This window comes from Oncorhynchus keta, chromosome 36 (assembly GCF_023373465.1).
Source record: "Oncorhynchus keta strain PuntledgeMale-10-30-2019 chromosome 36, Oket_V2, whole genome shotgun sequence".
NCBI classification, from domain to species: Eukaryota; Metazoa; Chordata; class Actinopteri; order Salmoniformes; family Salmonidae; genus Oncorhynchus; species Oncorhynchus keta.
Window position 1 is genome coordinate 26,972,694 of NC_068456.1, and position 19,257 is coordinate 26,991,950.

Genomic DNA, 19,257 nt, shown 5'->3' on the forward strand with positions numbered 1-19,257 from the left:
CAACTGCTCTGAAGCAGAGAGAGAGAAAGAAAGAAAGAAAGAGAGAGGGGGATGGGGAGGGGGTGAGGGAGAAAGAGAGCGAAAGAGAGGTGAAGTGCCCTGCACATGCTAATGCCCCAATTAGACCACATCTTGATGTGGAGCTGTGCCATTTTACACACTCCACCACTGCATTAGTGCGCTTTCATTTTGACACTTTGGGCTCAATTTTCCAATGAAGTGAATGTATTAGTGATAACTGTGCCTGTTTGGGAGGCTGGTAGCTTTTTTTCCACGTTTGGGGGTTATGGCGTTGGCAACGGCTCTGCGAATCATGGACCTTTTGAACCACAGGGCATCCATCATTTTGTCAATGTTTTAACGCTCCCCACCCGGCCACCTGGGGGGGGGTGAGAAGAGAGGGAGAGAAGAAGAAATGGAGAGGGCAAGAGAGAAGGGAGAGAGGAAGAAAGATGGCAGGGTAGAAAGAGAGAGAGAGAGGGAAAATACAGAGAAACAGACAAATAAATGCCTCTGAGCCTTAAATTTTTATCCGCTCTCTCACAGCAACCCATTGCCTGTGACTAGCTTTCTGAAGCTGGGGGGGGGGGGGTAAATGCTAATGCAATTAGCAGCCTTGACCTCTGACACCTGACTGACATCGAGGCACTGCTGGAACACTTGGCGGAGGCAACTCCGTCGCTGCAGTACCTCAGCCTGCTGGGAAACGAGGCCTGTCCCAACCAGCTGGTCAGCCTGGACAAGGATGAGGATGACTACCAGAGATACAGGTAGGGACATGTGTATACAGTACACACACACACACACACATATAAGAACAGGAAGGAGGATGACAGTCAGAGATACAGGAAGGACATGTGTATACAGTACACACACACACATACAAGAACAGGAAGGAGGATGACAGTCAGAGATACAGGTAGGAACATGTGTCTACAGTACACACACACACATACAAGAACAGGAAGGAGGATGACAGTCAGAGATACAGGTAGGAACATGTGTCTACAGTACACACACACACATACAAGAACAGGAAGGAGGATGACAGTCAGAGATACAGGTAGGGACATATGTATACAGTACACACACACACACATACAAGAACAGGAAGGAGGATGACAGTCAGAGATACAGGTAGGGACATGTGTATACAGTACACACACATACAATAACAGACTGAATGATTTATTTCAGCTTTTATATATTTCATTACATTCCCAGTGGGTCAGAAGTTTACATACACTCAATTAGTGTTTGGTACCATTGCCTTTAAATTGTTTAAATTGGGTCAAATGTTTTGGGTAGCCTTCCACAAGCTTCCCACAATACATTGGGTGAATTTTGGCCCATTCCTCCTGACAGAGCTGGTGTAACTGAGTCAGGTTTGTAGGCCTCCTTGCTTGCACACGCTTTTTCAGTTCTGCCCACAAATTTTATATGAGTTTGAGGTCAGGGCTTTGTGATGGCCACTCCAATACCTTGACTTTGTTGTACTTAAGTTATTTTGCCACAACTTTGGAAGTACGCTCGGGGTCAATGTCCATTTAGAAGACCCATTTCCGACCAAGCTTTAACTTCCTGACTGATGTCTTGAGATGTTGCTTCAATATATCCACATCATTTTCCTCCCTCATGACGCCATCTATTTTGTGAAGTGCACCAGTCGCTCCTGCAGAAAAGCTCCCCCACAACATGATGCTGCCACCCCTGGGATGGTGTTCTTCGGCTTACAATCCTCCACCTTTTCCCTCCAAACATAACAATGGTCATTATGGCCAAACAGTTCTATTTTTGTTTCATCAGTCCAGAGGACCTTTCTCCAAAAGTGCAATATTTTTCACCATGTGCAGTTCCAAACCAAAGTCTGGCTTTTTTTATGGCGGTTTTGGAGCAGTGGCTTCTTCCTTGCTGAGCGGCCTTTCAGGTTATGTCGATATAGGACTCGTTTTACTGTGGATATAGATACTTTTGTACCTGTTTCCTCCAGCATCTTCAAAATGTCCTTGCGGTTCTGGGATTCAAATCAAATCAAATCAAATTTATTTATATAGCCCTTCGTACATCAGCTGATATCTCAAAGTGCTGTACAGAAACCCAGCCTAAAACCCCAAACAGCAAACAATGCAGGTGTAAAAGCACGGTGGCTAGGAAAAACTCCCTAGAAAGGCCAAAACCTAGGAAGAAACCTAGAGAGGAACCGGGCTATGTGGGGTGGCCAGTCCTCTTCTGGCTGTGCCGGGTAGAGATTATAACAGAACATGACCAAGATGTTCAAATGTTCATAAATGACCAGCATGGTCGAATAATAATAAGGCAGAACAGTTGAAACTGGAGCAGCAGCACAGTCAGGTGGACTGGGGACAGCAAGGAGCCATCATGTCAGGTAGTCCTGGGGCACGGTCCTAGGGCTCAGGTCCTCCGAGAGAGAGAAAGAAAGAGAGAATTAGAGAGAGCATATGTGGGGTGGCCAGTCCTCTTCTGGCTGTGCAGGGTGGAGATTATAACAGAACGTGGCCAAGATGTTCAAATGTTCATAAATGACCAGCATGGTTGAATAATAGTAAGGCAGAACAGTTGAAACTGGAGCAGCAGCATGGCCAGGTGGACTGGGGACAGCAAGGAGTCATCATGTCAGGTAGTCCTGGGACATGGTCCTAGGGCCCAGGCCAGTTGAAACTGGAGCAGCAGCATGGCCAGGTGGACTGGGGACAGCAAGGAGTCATCATGTCAGGTAGTCCTGGGGCATGGTCCTAGGGCTCAGGTCCTCCGAGAGAGAGAAAGAAAGAGAGAAGGAGAGAATTAGAGAATGCACACTTAGATTCACACAGGACACCGAATAGGACAGGAGAAGTACTCCAGATATAACAAACTTACCCTAGCCCCCCGACACATAAACTACTGCAGCATAAATACTGGAGGCTGAGACAGGAGGATTCATTCGCACTTTTCACATCAAAGCATCTTCATCTCTCGGAGACGGAACGCGTCTCCTACCTGAGCGGTATGACGGCTGCGTGGTCCCATGGTGTTTGTACTTGCATACTATTGCCTTGACATACATCCACAGGTACACCTTCAATTGACTCAAATGATGTCAATTAGCCTATCGGAAGCTTCTAAAGCCGTGAATTTTCCAAGCTGTTTAAAGGCACAGTCAACTTAGTGTATGTAAACTTCTGACCCACTGGAATTGTGATGCAGTGAATTATAAGTGAAATAATCTGTCTGTAAACAATTGTTGGAAAAATTACTTGTGTTATGCACAAAGTAGATGTACTAACCGACTTGCCAAAACTATAGTTTGTTAACAAGACATTTGTGGAGTGGTTGAAAAACGAGTTTTAATGACTCCAACCTAAGTGTATGTAAACTTCCGACTTCAACTGTATATGAGGTTCTATGTGTTGTTGGAGGTACTGTACATCTTAGTAAGTTTAGCTGACCAAGACGTACCTCATCAATCTTCCGATATATTTTTTAATTTGAACAACTATTTATATTCGGATTTTTGCAAGTTATTATATTTTTAGGAACTTTTTTATGTATTTAATGTATTGAAAGGGGAATGAACGTTCCGTTTCTCAACCAGATTGTGGATTGAGCCTCCTGGTTTTAAAAGCTTTATCAAACCACCTCTGGTCGGGCAAAATGCATTTCATGTGTGACTAGTCACAACCACAAATGAGTGTTTACTAGCAGTGCAGACCATGCATTAAATATCACAGCCTTCATGCGATGTGACCACCATTTGTCAGCCTCTACATGAAACACGATAAAAGGAAAAAACACTCTCTTTTGTCTGTTTTAGCCCTAAGTGCTTGTTCCTGACTTTGTGTTCTGTATTAATAATTTACTAGCACCGAGGATCTCTCGCTCTCTCTCTCACTCTGTGTCTTTCTCTCTTTCTTTCACACTCTCTCTCTCGGCAGGGTAGCCTAGTGGTTAGAGCGTTGGACTAGTAACCAGAAGGTTGCAAGTTCAAACCCCCGAGCTGACAAGGTACAAATCTGTCGTTCTGCCCCTGAACAGGCAGTTAACCCACTGTCCGTCATTGAAAATAAGAATTTGTTCTTAACTGACTTGCCTGGTTAAATAAAGGTAAAATAAAACAATTCTCTCTCTCTCCCTCTCTCTCTCGCTCTGTGTCTTTCTCTCACACTCTCTCCCTTTCCCTCTCTCTCCCTACCATGCCCTGACTGATACTGTGTATGGTCCTGTGATGTAATATTCATAATGTGTCACACTGTAAAACATCAATTTGAGCGTGATTCAGTTTCCATCTCTCTCAATTACCAAGGCAAGCAGTCCAGTACTGTGTCGCACACTGAACGGTGTCATTTAGTCCAATGGCATAATAATATAAATACACAAATAATGAAATATGGTGCTGTGTGTCTTTATACAGAGCAGATTCAGTCATCACTGTTTTAATGTGTGAAAGAAAATATGAATACTGTGAAAACAGAAATTGCCCAGCGAAATAACCTTTCTTTTTCTCTTTCTTTTTCTCTCTCTGCCTCTTTCTCTCTCTCCCTCTCTACCTCTCTCTTTGTGTTGTAACGGAGGAAGTTTGACATCCTAGCTACAGTGTATGTGAAATCAAATCCAGTGTTATCTGTCGCATACACATTCAGTGCATTCGAAAAGTATTCAGACCCTTTGGCTTTTTCCACATTTTGTTACGTTACAGCCATATTCTATAATGGATTAAATAAATGTTTTTTTTCTCAGCAATCTACACACAATACCCCATACTGACAAAGCGAAAGCTGGATTTGACAAATGTTAACAAAAAAATAAAATACAATAAAAACACAAATACCTTATTAACATAAGTATTCAGACCCTTTGCTATGAGACTCGAAATTGAGCTCAGGTGCATCCTGTTTCCATTGATCATCTTTGTTTCAAATATGTTTTATTGAACACACACAAGAATGGTGTATAGGTATAAAAGACAGGTATACAATTCTTATATAAACATGAAAGAGCAGACAGGAACAACAAGACCCAGAGTTCTGGGTACAAAACAAATATTACAAAACAAGACATACAGAACAAGGACATGTAGAAAGAAAGAGGGTAGATGTCACCCACCTTTATCCCCCACCCCCCTTATTTCCCCCCTTTATCCCCCCCTTCCGACTGCTGCCCAAAGGTAGATTAAAATATTACAATTGAGAGTGCGTTAATAAGTACAAATTCACAGCGCCGACTCGTCCAAGTAGGAGAGGAAAGGCTGCCAGATTTGATCAAATGTTGATAATTTATTGTTCAGAATATATCTAATTCTTTCTAAGTGTACAGTGTTTGCTAATTCGCTGAACCATAATTTGGTAGAGGGCGCTTCCCTCCTTTTCCAAAACAACAAGATTTGTTTTTTTGCCGAAATGAGACTGTAAGAGGTGAGTTGTTTTGGGGGTTTAATCCATTTAGGGAATCAGACACTCCCAGGATTATCAGAAGCAGGTCTGGGTCTATTGAAGTCTCCAGAACTTCAGAGAGGATCCTACAAATTCCACACCAATAACCATGCAAGCTAGAGCATAGGGCAAAGCAGTGGAGTAGTGTACCCTGCGCAGCCTGACATTTATCACACATAGGGGATGTATCAGGAAATATCCACAGCAGTTTGGTTTTGTAATAGTGTAATACCTTGAATTGTATGAGACGATGTCTGGAATTAATGGAGCATGTGTGGATATACTCCAAGCTCTCTTCCCAGTCTGCCATCGAAATGTCAGTCCCTAGTTCTTCCTCCCATTTTGCCTTAATGGCATCTGTAGAAGGTGTGCTAACAGATTGAAAAGCGTCATATAGACGAGATATCAGTTTGTTTGAGGTGGGGCATATTTTTATGCATTCGTCAAACATGGAAGGTTTAGCATTCCCAAATGTTGGGAGGTGTTTTCTAACATGTAGGTGTCTGAAAAAGTTACTTCTGGGAAGATTATACGTTTCCCTCAGCAACTCAAAGGAAGCAAAGGTCCCTTCTATATCTAAATCCCCTATGGTACTTATCCCCAACTCTCCCCATCGCTCAAAGTTGTTATCAAGGTTAGAGGGGGCAAAGGAGGGATTCCTGGCAACAGGGAGTATGAATGACATTGGTCTAAGCTCAAAGTGGACTTTAATTTGCTTCCAGATTCGGACTGTGCTATGTATAATAGGATTGTTACAATAAAGTGACATCTCCAGATTGACAGGCGACAGAATCACAGCACCAATAGAGAAGGGGTGACACTCCTCACCCTCCATACTAAGTCAGCTGGATGACGGAGGTGTGTCATCCAGCAGAAACGTAACAACGCGGAGGTTAGCGGCCCACTAATAACATCTGGGAGAGACAATCCTCCTTCCATCTATCCTGTGTGTTTTATAATCTCAGATGAAAAGATTGATAATTGAGTCCAATTGTTTATGAAAGGATTTAGGTATGAATACTGGGATGTTCTGGTATAGGTAGAGCAGTTGTGGGAGGAAGACTATTTTAATGGCATTAATTCATCCGAGCAGAGAAATTGTTTGGTAACTACAATTCCTAGGTAGTTAAATTCTTCTGAAGATAACTTTACTGGAAGATGTTCTAGCCAGGAGGTGTTTTGCAACCGTATGGGCATTAATTCACTCTTGTTACAATTTATTCTGTATCCCGAGAAGGTACCAAACAAATTAATCACATCAAGAATAGCTGGGATACTAGCTTGGGGTTCTGTTACATAGAGAATGTAATCTGCGTATAGGGAAATCTTATTTAGAGTATCTTTAGTATTATAGCCGTGTATTGCTGCATGAGATCTAATCGCCTGAGCGAGAGGTTCAATAATTAGGGCGAAGAGCATAGACGACAGCGCACAACCCTGCCTTGTCCCTCTGTAAAGGTTCAATCGGGGCGACAATGATTTGTTAGTGAGTATTCTCGCACAGGGGTTCCTATATAAAAGCTGGATCCAATTTATGAACCTATCTCCAATATAACATTTCTGTAGGACCTTGAATAGATAGGGCCACTCAACTTGGTCAAAGGCCTTTTCGGCGTCAAGAGATATGACGGCAAGGTCCACGTTGGGTAACCTCTGAGAATACATAATGTTGAAGAGGCGCCTGAGATTGAAGAATGAGTTTCTGTTAGGGAAAAAGCCGGTCTAGTCCGAATGGACCAATTTGCCAATTAAAGTGCTAAACCTGTTAGCCAGAGTTTTTGCTAAAATCTTTTGGTCTGTATTAAGGAGAGATATTGGTCTTTATGACCCTACCTCTTCTGGATCTTTATCCGTCTTATGTATAACTGTAATGAACGCTTCGTCCAAAGTAGAAGGGAGAGCTCCATCCTCATTGGCCTGAATCAACATTTCGTGCAGGTAGGGAGAGAGTACGTTGCTGAATGTTTCATAGAATTCAGTATCTATCTGGGCCCGGGGCCTTGCCACTCTTTAGAGATTTAATTGTTTCTTGAATTTCTTCAAGAGATAGTTCCTTATTCAGGAAGTTAGAATCTTTCTGGTTCAGGGCAGGAAGAATACAGTCCTACAAAAAGTGTTGCATAATTAAGGGGTTAGGATCTGCTTTAGATGTATATAGAGACTCATAAAACTGACAGAATCTGTCATTGATGTCTTTGGGGGAAGAGAGTAATTCCCCAGATGCAGATTTAACTTTGTGAATCATTTAGCCATTTTAACTGAGAGAATCTGATTTATTTCAAATTTTAAAGAGGTAATTTTTTAAATGTTTCTCCATAGATGGATGGCTAGCATTCACCCTATCCAGTAAGTGAATTTGTCCCTCCAGTTCTACCAATTTTCCTCTGTTTTGCCTACTCCTGGCAGCCTGAAAGGAGATGATACAGCCTCTCAGATAAGCCTTCAGTATTTCCCACAATAATGCTGGGGAAGTCTCTGTGTTGTCGTTGGTATCAAAGAAAAATGTCACAGAATGTTGGTTCTGTGAGGAGCTGAGGATTCAACCTCCAGACCCTCTCGTTTGGTACGATGTGATTTTCTGGATTTTTTTTTTTAGATTCCGTCTCTCACAGTTGAAGTGTACCTATGATAGATCAAATATACAGACCTCTACATGCTTTGTAAGTAGGAAAACCTGCAAAATCAGCAGTGTATCAAATACTTGTTCTCCCCACTGTATATGATGGGATGTATAGACAGTATGGACAGTCTATGGATAGAATATGTATCATACATGTAGAATATTTAGGATGGAAAATGTTATGTACAGCAATAGTTATACAGGAAAGGCCTTAGTTATACAGGAAAGAATACAGTATATACATATGAAGTGGGTAAAACCATATGTAAACATTATTCAAGTGATCAGTGTTCCATGACTATGTACATAAGATAGCAGTCTCTAAGGTGCAGGGTAGAGTACCGGGTGGTGGCCAGCTAGTGACAGTGACTAAAGTTCATGGCAGGGTACTGGGTGGAGACCGGCTAATGGTGACGATTTAATGGCTTTGAGATAAAAACTGTTTTTCAGTCTCTCGGTCCCAGGTTTGATGCACCTGTACTGAACCCACCTTCTAGATGATAGCAGGGTGAACAGGCCGTGGCTTGGGTGGCTGAGGACCTTCATAATCTGCTTGGCCTTCCTGTGACACCGGGTGCTGTAGATGTCCTGGAGAGCAGACAGCGTGCCCCCGGTGATGTATTGGGCAGACCGCATCACCCTCTGTAGAGCCCAGTTGTTGCAAACGGTGCAGTTGCCGTACCAGGCAGTGATACAGCCGGACAAGATGCTCTCAATGGTGCATCTATAAAAGTTTGTCAGGGTCTTAGGGTACATGATGAATTCCATCTGCCTCCAGAGGTTGAAGAGGCACTGTTGCACCTTCTTCACCACACTGTCTGTGTTGTTGGACCATTTCAGATTGTCAGTGATGTGTATGCCAAGGAACTTAAAACTTTTTTTTAACCTTCTCCACTGCGGCCCCGTCGATGTGGATGGTGGCGTGGTCCCTCTGCTGTCTTCTGAAGTCCACGATCAGCTCATTGACTCTTTTGACGTTGAGGGAGATATTATTTTCCTGGCACCACACCACCATTGCCCTTATCTCCTTCATGTAGGCTGTCTCGTCATTGTTGGTAATCAGGGCTACCACTGTTGTATTGTCTGCAAACTTAATGATTGGAGTTGGAGACGTGCATGGCCACGCAGTCATGGGTGATCAAGGACTACATGAGGGGGCTGAGCACGCGCCCTTGTGGAACCCCTGTGTTGAGGATCAGCATAGCAGCTTGTTGCCGATCTTCACCACCTGGATGCCGCCCATCAGGAGGTCCAGGACCTAGTTGAACAGGGCGGGGTTCAGACCCAGGGCCCCAAGCTTAGTGATGAGCTTGGAGGGTATTATAGTGTTGAAGGCTGAGCTATAGTCAATGAACAGTATTCTCACATAGGTATTCCTCTTGCCCAGATGGGATAGGGGAGTGTGATGGTGATTGCATCATCCCTGGATATTTTGGGGCGGTATGCGAATTGCAGTGGGTCTAGGGTGACAAGTAAGGTGGAGGTGATATGACCTTAACAAGACTCTCTCAGCACTTCATGATGACAGAAGTGAGTGCTACGGGGCAATTGTCATTTAGTTCAGTTACCTTCGCTTTCTTGGTACAGGAACAATGGTGGTCATCTTGAAACTAGTGGGGATAGCATACTGGGATGGGGAGAGATTGAATATGTCCGTAAACACTCAAGCAAGCTGGTCTGCACATGCTCTGAGGAGCCTTGCAAGGGTTAACACGTTTAAGTGTCTTACTCCCGTCAGAAACAGGGAGAACGAGAGCTACCTGACCTCGTGAGCGGCGGTGGCCCGCGTCTTTGGCATTGTGTTTTCCTCGGTTTTCCCTTTATAGTACATGATTGCCTGGAGTCCATGCAACATACGTCTCGTGTCTGTGCCGTTGAATTGCGACTCCACTTTGTCTCTGTATTGATATCTTGCCTGTTTGATTGCCTTATGGAGGGCATAGCTGGACTGTTTGTACTCGTCCATGTTCCCAGTCACCTTGCTGTGGTTCTCGCTTTCAGTTTTGCGCGGATGCTGCAATCTATCCATGTTTTAAGGTTTGAATAGGTTTTCATTGTTACAGTGGGAACAACATCCCCTATGCACTTCCTGATGAACTCTGTCACCGAGTCAGTGTATACGTCAATGTTTTTCTCAGAAGCAACCTGGACCATATCCCAGTCCGCGTGATCAAAACAATCTTGAAGCATAGATTGTGATTAGTCAGACCAAAGTTGAACTGTCCTTACCACGGGTACTTCCTGTTTGAGTTTCTGCCTATAGGAAGGGAGGAACAGAATGGAGGTGTGATATGATTTGCTGAAGGGAGGGTGGAGGAGAGCCTTGTATCCGTCCCGGAATGGAGAGTAGCAACAGTCGAGAGTTTTTGAGGCGCGAGCAGTGCAGGTGATGTATTGATAAAACTTGGGTAGCGTTTTCCTCAGATTTGCTTTGTTAATGTCCCCAGCTAAAATAAATGCGGCCTCAGGATATGCGGTTTCCAGTTTGCACAAAGTGCAGTGTAATTCCTTAATAGCCATCATGGTATCGGCTTGAGGGGGAATATACACGGTTGTGACGATGACCGAAGATAATTATCTCGGGAGGTAATGCGGTCGACATTTCATTATGAGGTTTTCCAGGTCTGATGAACAAAAGATCTCAAGTTCCTGAACATTACCACAATCACACCATGAGTAGTTAATCATGAAACATATACATCTACCTCTACCTTTTTTCCTGTCCATGCGATGTACTGATAGCCCGGCTGGCTGTATTGACGGGGACAGTATATCCGGAGAGAGCCATGATTCTGTGGAACAGATTATTTTACAGTTCCTGATGTCTCTCTAGAAGTAGATCCTCGCCCAGAGCCTGTCTACTTTATTGTCCAGAGACTGAACATTAGCGAGCAATATACTTGGAAGCTGTGGATGGTATGCACGCCTCCTGAGTCAGAATTAAAGTCCACTCTGTATACCTCTTTTCTGTCAGCGGCGTCTTGGAGAAGCCTCTGGGATGAGTGAAATTGCCTCTGGGGGTATGTCACACATTCATCGTGAAGCAGAACCAGTTGTTACCTGCCATGTTTACACATTGGCTTGAGTGACATAATCTTGTTTGGAGGTCTTTTGTTCCTCCCTGATTAAATACTTTTCCTACAGTTGGACAGTCCCCCCCATCCGCTCAAACATCATGAACAAGTTTTTAAGGAGAACTGTAAAAAGACTTGAATTATAATTATTCCTCTTTGTCAGACAACGTCTATTTGAGTCTTTTGTGTATTACAATAGGATAAATGTCAGGGGTTTCAGCTCTCTGTCACTCAACTGCTAAAACACCTCAGGCCTGGTCTGGAGCTTTTATAAGCCTTGCATGCCTATCATTGCATTTGCGTAGTGGCATAGAGCAGTACAGGTGCTGACAGAAGTTGCACACATTTTTAGTAGAAATGCATGGTCTGTGAAAAATGTGGCCTTTTATAAATGCATTTCATGCAATTCTACATCATTCATCATTCATCACGACTGGAGACTTTGGAAGAATGTTTTTTATTATCAAAATGATAGGCTACTTTGACAATGACAAACTGAGAATCTGAAATCAATAAAAACGACCTTGTCAGGAATCAATCAATTGCCTAGGTCTAGGTGTGTGGAGACACACATATTGTACAATAGGAGGAGGAAATTATACTCCTAAAAAGCTTTCTAGTTTCACTGACTCACCCAACGATGTATAGCTCACTCCAGGGACAGTGTTATGGGCGAGCCGTAGGGGGCCTGGTCCGCCCTGCCGTACCTCCTTTCCCAGATTCTTTTCTTTTCAGCAGGAGCCATTTGCTTTCCAACTTGTGTTTTCCCGCGATTGTATTTGAAATATTGTTAAGGCCTGTTTTGTCTTCATGTTGTTCACTGACAGATTTGCAGCGCATTCCAGACTATAGGCTATGCCTTGTTATTGGGCTCCACACAATCCACTAGGCAGTTTTTTAAAGAAGCTATTGATCCTCTGTGGCTCAATTATTGGCCTAATCATGGTGTAGTATTGCCTGGCTACCCAAACTCCTTGCTCCGGGCCAAACGCTATGCCACGCCCACGGACGCTAGTTTCTTCCCCGCAATGAGATCGCTGAGGACTTTGTTTTATACAAAACCTCTCATTTTAACTTCACCACAATCGACCTCAACGATGTCAGCCTCAGACTGAAGAATGTAGCGAACATAGAGCAGTGGAAGAATTCAGTTTGAGTCGTCAGGCAAGGTGTACTAGGCTATTCTGAATTGTTTCATTTCTTTCTGAACAGATAGCAGTAATTCTATAGCTTTGGCAAATTGATTTACCTCCAGTACCCTTCCAGCGGCTATGATTCTATAAGGAAATAAATGCTCAAGTGCTGCGTCTGTGGCAGTACTGTTGATATTTAAACTGGGTAGCTTACTACACACACTCAAACTAAGTTTACCACCACTCAAATGGGCACTTGGCGAGTGGGAGGGCGAAGGGGCGGGTACAGGGGCGCAGGTATCTGTGTACGTGCCTCCTCTACTGCTAAAACACCTCTGGCCTGAGGGGTATACTACAAAGTAGGATCAATAAGTTAGCCAGCTGACTTTGATAAACAACCAGAAATAACTTGATTTTCGGGTTTATTAAGATGTAACGATCTTCTTCATCTGAGGAGTATGAAAGATCGGACCAAAACGCAGCGTGGTAAGTGTCCATTTTAATGAAATATAACTGAACACTGAATACAAAATAACCAAATGAAACAACAAAATGAAAATCGAAACAGTTCTGTATGGTGAAACACAGACACAGAAAACAACTACCCACAACCCATAGTGGGAAAACAGGCTGCCTAAGCATGGTTCTCAATCAGAGACAACGATTGACAGCTGCCTCTGATTGGGAACCACACCAGACACATAGAACTATAACACAGAACAAAAATATAGAATGCCCACCCCAACTTACGCCCTGACCAAACTAAAATAGACACATATAGAAGGAACTAAGGTCAGGACGTGACAGTAACACCCCACCCCTCCCAAAGGTGTGGACTCCGGCCGCAAAACCGAAACCCATAGGGGAGGGTCTGGGTGGGCCTCTGTCCGCGGTGGCGGCTCTGGTGTGGGACGTGGACCCCACTCCACCATAGTCCTGGCCCACAAAACTGTTTGGCTGTAACCTCGGACTGGGGACCCTTGCAGCGGGCCCCGAATAGACGGAAGACTCCGGCAGCGCCGGACAGGCGGGAGGCTGCGGCTGCACCGGAGTGAAGGGCAGCTCCGGAGTGACGGGCGGCTCTGGCAGCTCCTGACTGACGGACGGCTCTGGCAGCTCCGGACTGACGGGCGGCTCTGGCAGCTCCTGACTGATGGGCGGGCGGCTCTGGCAGCTCCTGCTGCCAGAGAGACAAAAAAAAATAGAGACATAAAATAGCAACTAAGGTCAAGACGTGACATAAGAAATATAAACGTAGATGTGTGTTTTTGGTTGTTGAATTAAGTAGGCCATGCCCATTTCAAGCTTATTTTTCTAAATAATAAAAATATATTTCAGAATATTTAGGCAAGTTCTCAGTATAATTCCTATATCCTGATTTGTACTATACCCTCTCAGATGTTCTCAGGCTTGAGTCATAATATACTGTTTGTATCATCTTTTATAGTTTTGTCAGAAAGTGAGTGTAGCTGGTGCATGAAGTCAGGCGCAGGAGAGCAGAATGAGTGAGCAACGTACTTTACTCAACAAGGCACAAGGTAACAATTACACTTGACCAAAACAAGACGGTAAAGATAACGCACGGGTGAACTCAGCACCCGTCAGAAAACTAGCCATCAAAATCAACCTAACTGAACATGAATAATCCCACACAACACACCATGGGGGAAACAGAGGGTCTAAATACAGGCACAAATAATTGTGAAATGGAAAACAGGTGTGTGAAAACAAAGACAAAACAAAAGGAAAAAGAAAAGTGCATCCGTTAGTAGATCGGCAACGGCGAGCGCCGCCCGAACAAGGAGAGGCACCGACTTCAGAAGAAGTCGTGACAAGTTTATAGATCAATCAATATCCCCCTTCCCTATAATCCTAGTGTGTTGACATGCTGACATAGATAGTAAAACCAATCTTCATCCCTACTGTTACCACCATCATCATCTTCTATATGGAGCCTGTCTGTGTCCATATCGTGGTTCCTCCATGTCCCTCCTCATCCATCACTTAGCTACTGCTGCTGTCTCTTCCTCTTCCAAGGCTGTAACCTCCAGCCTTGACATGTCTGTTACTCTGTTCAGTTTGGCTGTAACCTCCAGCCTTGACATGTATGTTACTCTGTTCAGTTTGGCTGTAACCTCCAGCCTTGACATGCCTGTTACACAGTTCTGTTTGGCTGTAACCTCCAGCCTTGGCATGTCTGTTACTCTGTTCAGTTTGGCTGTAACCTCCAGCCTTGGCATGTCTGTTACTCTGTTCAGTTTGGCTGTAACCTCCAGCCTTGACATGTCTGTTACTCTGTTCAGTTTGGCTGTAACCTCCAGCCTTGACATGTCTGTTACTCTGTTCAGTTTGGCTGTAACCTCCAGCCTTGACATGTCTGTTACTCTGTTCAGTTTGGCTGTAACCTCCAGCCTTGACATGTCTGTTACTCTGTTCAGTTTGGCTGTAACCTCCAGCCCTGACATGTATGTTACTCTGTTCAGTTTGGCTGTAACCTCCAGCCTTGACATGTATGTTACTCTGTTCAGTTTGGCTGTAACCTCCAGCCTTGACATGTCTGTTACTCTGTTCAGTTTGGCTGTAACCTCCAGCCTTGACATGTCTGTTACTCTGTTCAGTTTGGCTGTAACCTCCAGCCCTGACATGTATGTTACTCTGTTCTGTTTGGCTGTAACCTCCAGCCTTGGCATGTCTGTTACTCTGTTCTGTTTGGCTGTAACCTCCAGCCTTGGCATGTCTGTTACTCTGTTCTGTTTGGCTGTAACCTCCAGCCTTGAAATGTTTGTTCTGTTCATCTTCTCTGCTCTCCTCTCCTCTGTCCTCCTCTCCTCTGCTCTCCTCTCCTCTGTCCTCCTCTCCTCTGCTCTCCTCTCCCCTGTCCTCCTCCTCTCTGTCCTCCATTCCTCTGCTCTTCTCTCCTCTGCCCTCTTCTCCTCTGTTCTCCTCTCCTCTGTTCTCCTCTGCTCTCCTCTCCTCTGTTCTCCTCTCCTCTGTCCTCTTCTCCTCTGTTCTCCTCTCCTCTGTCCTCTTCCTCTCTGTTCTCCTCTGTTCTCCTCTCTGCTGTTCTCCTCTCCTCTGTTCTCCTCTCCGCTGTTCTCCTCTCCTCTGTTCTCCTCTCCGCTGTTCTCCTCTCCTCTGTTCTCCTCTGCTCTCCTCTCCTCTGTTCTCCTCTCCTCTGTCCTCTTCTCCTCTGTCCTCTTCTCCTCTGCTCTCCTCTCCTCTGTTCTCCTCTCCTCTGTTCTCCACTCCTCTGTTCTCCTCTCCTTTGTGCTCCTCTCCTTTGTTCTTCTCTGCTCTCCTCTCCTCTGTTCTCCTCTCCTCTGTTCTCCTCTCCTCTGTTCTCCTCTCCTCTGTTCTCCTCTCCTCTGTTCTCCTCTCCTTTGTGCTCCTCTCCTTTGTTCTCCTCTGCTCTCCTCTCCTCTGTTCTCCTCTCCTCTGTTCTCCTCTCCTCTGCTCTCCTCTCCTCTGTTCTCCTCTCCTCTGTTCTCCTCTCCTCTGTTCTCCTCTCCTTTGTGCTCCTCTCCTTTGTTCTCCTCTGCTCTCCTCTCCTCTGTTCTCCTCTCCTCTGTTCTCCTCTCCTCTGTTCTCCTCTCCTCTGTTCTCCTCTCCTCTGTTCTCCTCTCCTCTGTTCTCCTCTCCTCTGTTCTCCTCTCCTTTGTGCTCCTCTCCTTTGTTCTCCTCTGCTCTCCTCTCCTCTCCTCTGTTCTCCTCTCCTCTGTTCTCCTCTCCTCTGCTCTCCTCTCCTCTGTTCTCCTCTCCTCTGTTCTCCTCTCCTCTGTTCTCCTCTCCTTTGTGCTCCTCTCCTTTGTTCTCCTCTGCTCTCCTCTCCTCTGTTCTCCTCTCCTCTGTTCTCCTCTCCTCTGTTCTCCTCTCCTCTGTTCTCCTCTCCTTTGTGCTCCTCTCCTTTGTGCTCCTCTCCTTTGTGCTCCTCTCCTTTGTGCTCCTCTCCTCTGTCCTCTCCTTTGCTTGTCCTCCTCTCCTCTGTCCTCTCCTCTGCTTTGTCCTCCTCCTCTCTGTCCTCCTCTCCTCTGCTCTCCTCTCATTTGTGCTCCTCTCCTTTGTGCTCCTCTCCTTTGTGCTCCTAACCTCTGTCCTCTCCTCTGCTTGTCCTCCTCTCCTCTGTCCTCTCCTCTGCTTTGTCCTCCTCCTCTCTGTCCTCCTCTCCTCTCCTCTGCTCTCCTCTCCTCTATCCTCCTCTGCTCTCCTCTCCTCTGTCCTATTCTCCTCTGTTCTCCACTCCTCTGTTCTCCTCTCCTCTGATCTCCTCTGCTCTCCTCTCCTCTGTCCTCCTCTCCTCTGCTCTCCTCTGTTCTCCTCTCCTCTGTCATCCTCTCCTCTGTCCTCCTCCTCCCTGTCCTCCTCTCCTCTGCTCTGCTCTCCTATGTCATCCTCTCCTCTGTTCTCCTCTGCTCTCCTGTCCTCTGTCCTCTTCTGCTCTGCTCTCCTCTGTCCTCTTCTCCTCTGCTCTGCTCTCCTCTCCTCTGCTCTGTTCTCCTCCCCTCTGTTCTCCTCTCCTCTGTCCTTCTCTCCTCTCTTCTCCTCTCCTCTGTTTTCCTCTCCTCTCCTCTGTTTTCCTCTCCTCTATCCTTCTCTCCAATGTTCTCCTCTCCTCTGTCCTCTTCTCCTCTGTCCTCCTCTCCTCTGTCCTCTCCCTTCCTCTGCTGTCCTCTGTTCCCACCCGCTTTCTGAATGGATCTGTTGTCATCTCCGTATCCCAGCCGTTATCAACCTGATGTTTCCTCTCCCGCCCAATGAAAGATAGTGTCTGAAAGCTTAGAGAAGATATCTGTGATGTTACAGGAATGACAGCTCTGGCAGATGGGGCGTATCTCCTTTCGTTCTATTTATATTTCTGCCCTTATTTTGATCAACTTTGAAGGTTATTGCATGGAAGGATAGATGGCATGGCCATTATATCTCTACTAAGTAAACAAGGAGTCTTTTCAAGTTGTTTGTTGATATGTCCCGTTTTACAAATTGGAATTTCTGTCATTTCATTTGCATAATAGCTTTTGTACGTGGATATGAACAAGTTGTTAAGCTCTGAAAGATGATGTTTAACTACAATATATACACATCTTGTGGTTTGATTATGTATTCACTAGATGTGTTCAGTTTCTATCGTAATATAGGACTTTTTACTCAAATCATCATATGTATACATTTGTTTGTTTTTCTGTCAATATTGTTAATTCCCCTATTCTATAAAGTAAAGTGTGTGTTATATGTTTTGGTGTACAGTCAACTGAGACATTTCATGGTGTAATACGTAAAGTACATCTCTTGTAGATCATATTTTATGTCATATCTGTTAGCAAAAAGTGTTACCAACATTTTTGCGTGTGTGTGTTTTTCCTCAGGTACTTTGTTCTGCACAAGCTACCCACCCTAAAGTTCCTAGACACTAGGAAGGTTTGTAAGACAGAACAGCAGGAGGCTGAGGCACGGGGAGCCTTCATGAAGGTGGTTAAACCCAAGTCATCAGACATGGTGGTGAGTGCACGCTTTAAATTATAATACCGCTGCTTTTCCGGACACAGATTAGGCCTGGCCCTGGAATAACAAGCACTTCCAATGGACAATCTCAATTGAAAGTTAGATACACTATAAAGTGTCCTGAAGTATGTAACTGAATGAGGTGTTACATTCCTGATAGGAGGTACTGGCTCTTCATCCAGGAGAAGATAAGATAAGATATTTAGGGCTTTCCAGTCCAGAGAAACTAGAGTACAGTAAGTGAATAAAGAGACAACAAAAAACATTCACTGCCCAGTTCATGGAACCTATCAGGAAATAAAGAACTAGTTGTTTCTTTTTCAGCCATTCAGAGGGTTGAATGGAGTCCCCCTCATTAGCAGTGTGATGAGAGAGATCCTATATCTCTGATATAGCTGATTATATAATAGTTCCCTCACCTCGCGTTGGGGTCAATCATTTGTCTAATCCATCTAACCCTATTAAGACCGTAATTAAGTGATGTGTATGAGCAGTGAACCCCCCTCCTTCTCTTTCATTCCTTCCTGTCCTCCTTTCTTCATCCGTGTCTGAGTGTCAGTCTCCCGTTGCAGGGGTCCTGGTGTGGTAGCCCTTTGAACAGAAGCCCTTACCGTGCCCCCTCTCCCTCCCTCCGAGGGGACTCTCTTTAATGAGTGTGTGTGTGTGTGTATGCTTGTGTGTGTCTCTCTGTGTATGTGACCACGGTCTGACCTCATTCCGTATGCATAAGCCCAGATCAAAGTGGACGGGCGGCTGTCTGGTCGCAGCAGCGTCGCGGAGCATGACAGCGCTGGCCATTGGAGCGACATCTCACGTACACGCTTCATTTTTCTCAACCATGCACTTATTCCTCCCTCGCTCGTTAGGGCCAGACTAATTATAGTTTGGGATTTCATAGATGTAACCCTCCTCACCCTTCTCCCCTCATCTCCCTTTCCTCCTCTCCTCCCTCCCTCCTCTTTCAGAGGGGTGTAAATGAATAGCTTTGCTAAGATTTGATTCCATGTAATTACAAGGTCATTAAATATTTACTGGTTGGATCAGCGAGGCTGCCCTGTCCCAAGGTCCCCAGGGCCTTACAGACTGAGAGCAGTCTGGGAGGTAAGAACAAAGCCAACCAATGACGAGGCATGATGCATTTCGAACAGACTGAGTGTTACATGGAGAAATCAGGTAGAAATACAGGGTGTATGGAAAAAAATGAAATATTTATAATTTCAGACAAAATATTCCAGTGTTTTAGTGTCTGTTCATATGACTCTTTTCTCTTGATTCAACGTGCAATTGGCAGAGCAAGAAAAGAAAACAAGGAAATAAGTTAACCCCATTCTGGCATGTTTGCTAGATTTAGAGGAGTAGAATAAAAACACTGCTCATCCACTTCATATGAAAAGAAGCAGAGTGCTTTAACAATGCTTGTTGGCAGGCAAAAGTCACTTTGGAGGATTACAGTATATTTACATAGCCTTGCCAATGTAGCAGCAACGCTTGCTTCTGTTGTCACAGAG

At 44.8% G+C, this 19,257-nt stretch overlaps 1 protein-coding gene across 1 annotated transcript in view; it reads left to right on the forward strand.

Annotated features, from left to right (window-relative positions):
* Nucleotides 1-19,257, forward strand: part of LOC118369854 (leucine-rich melanocyte differentiation-associated protein-like) — a 522,398-nt gene that overhangs the window by 315,303 nt on the left and 187,838 nt on the right. The window contains exons 4-5 of the mRNA XM_052498736.1: nt 631-770; nt 17,614-17,746. Coding sequence (XP_052354696.1) covers nt 631-770; nt 17,614-17,746 — 273 coding nt within the window. The remainder of the gene's footprint in view (nt 1-630; nt 771-17,613; nt 17,747-19,257) is intronic.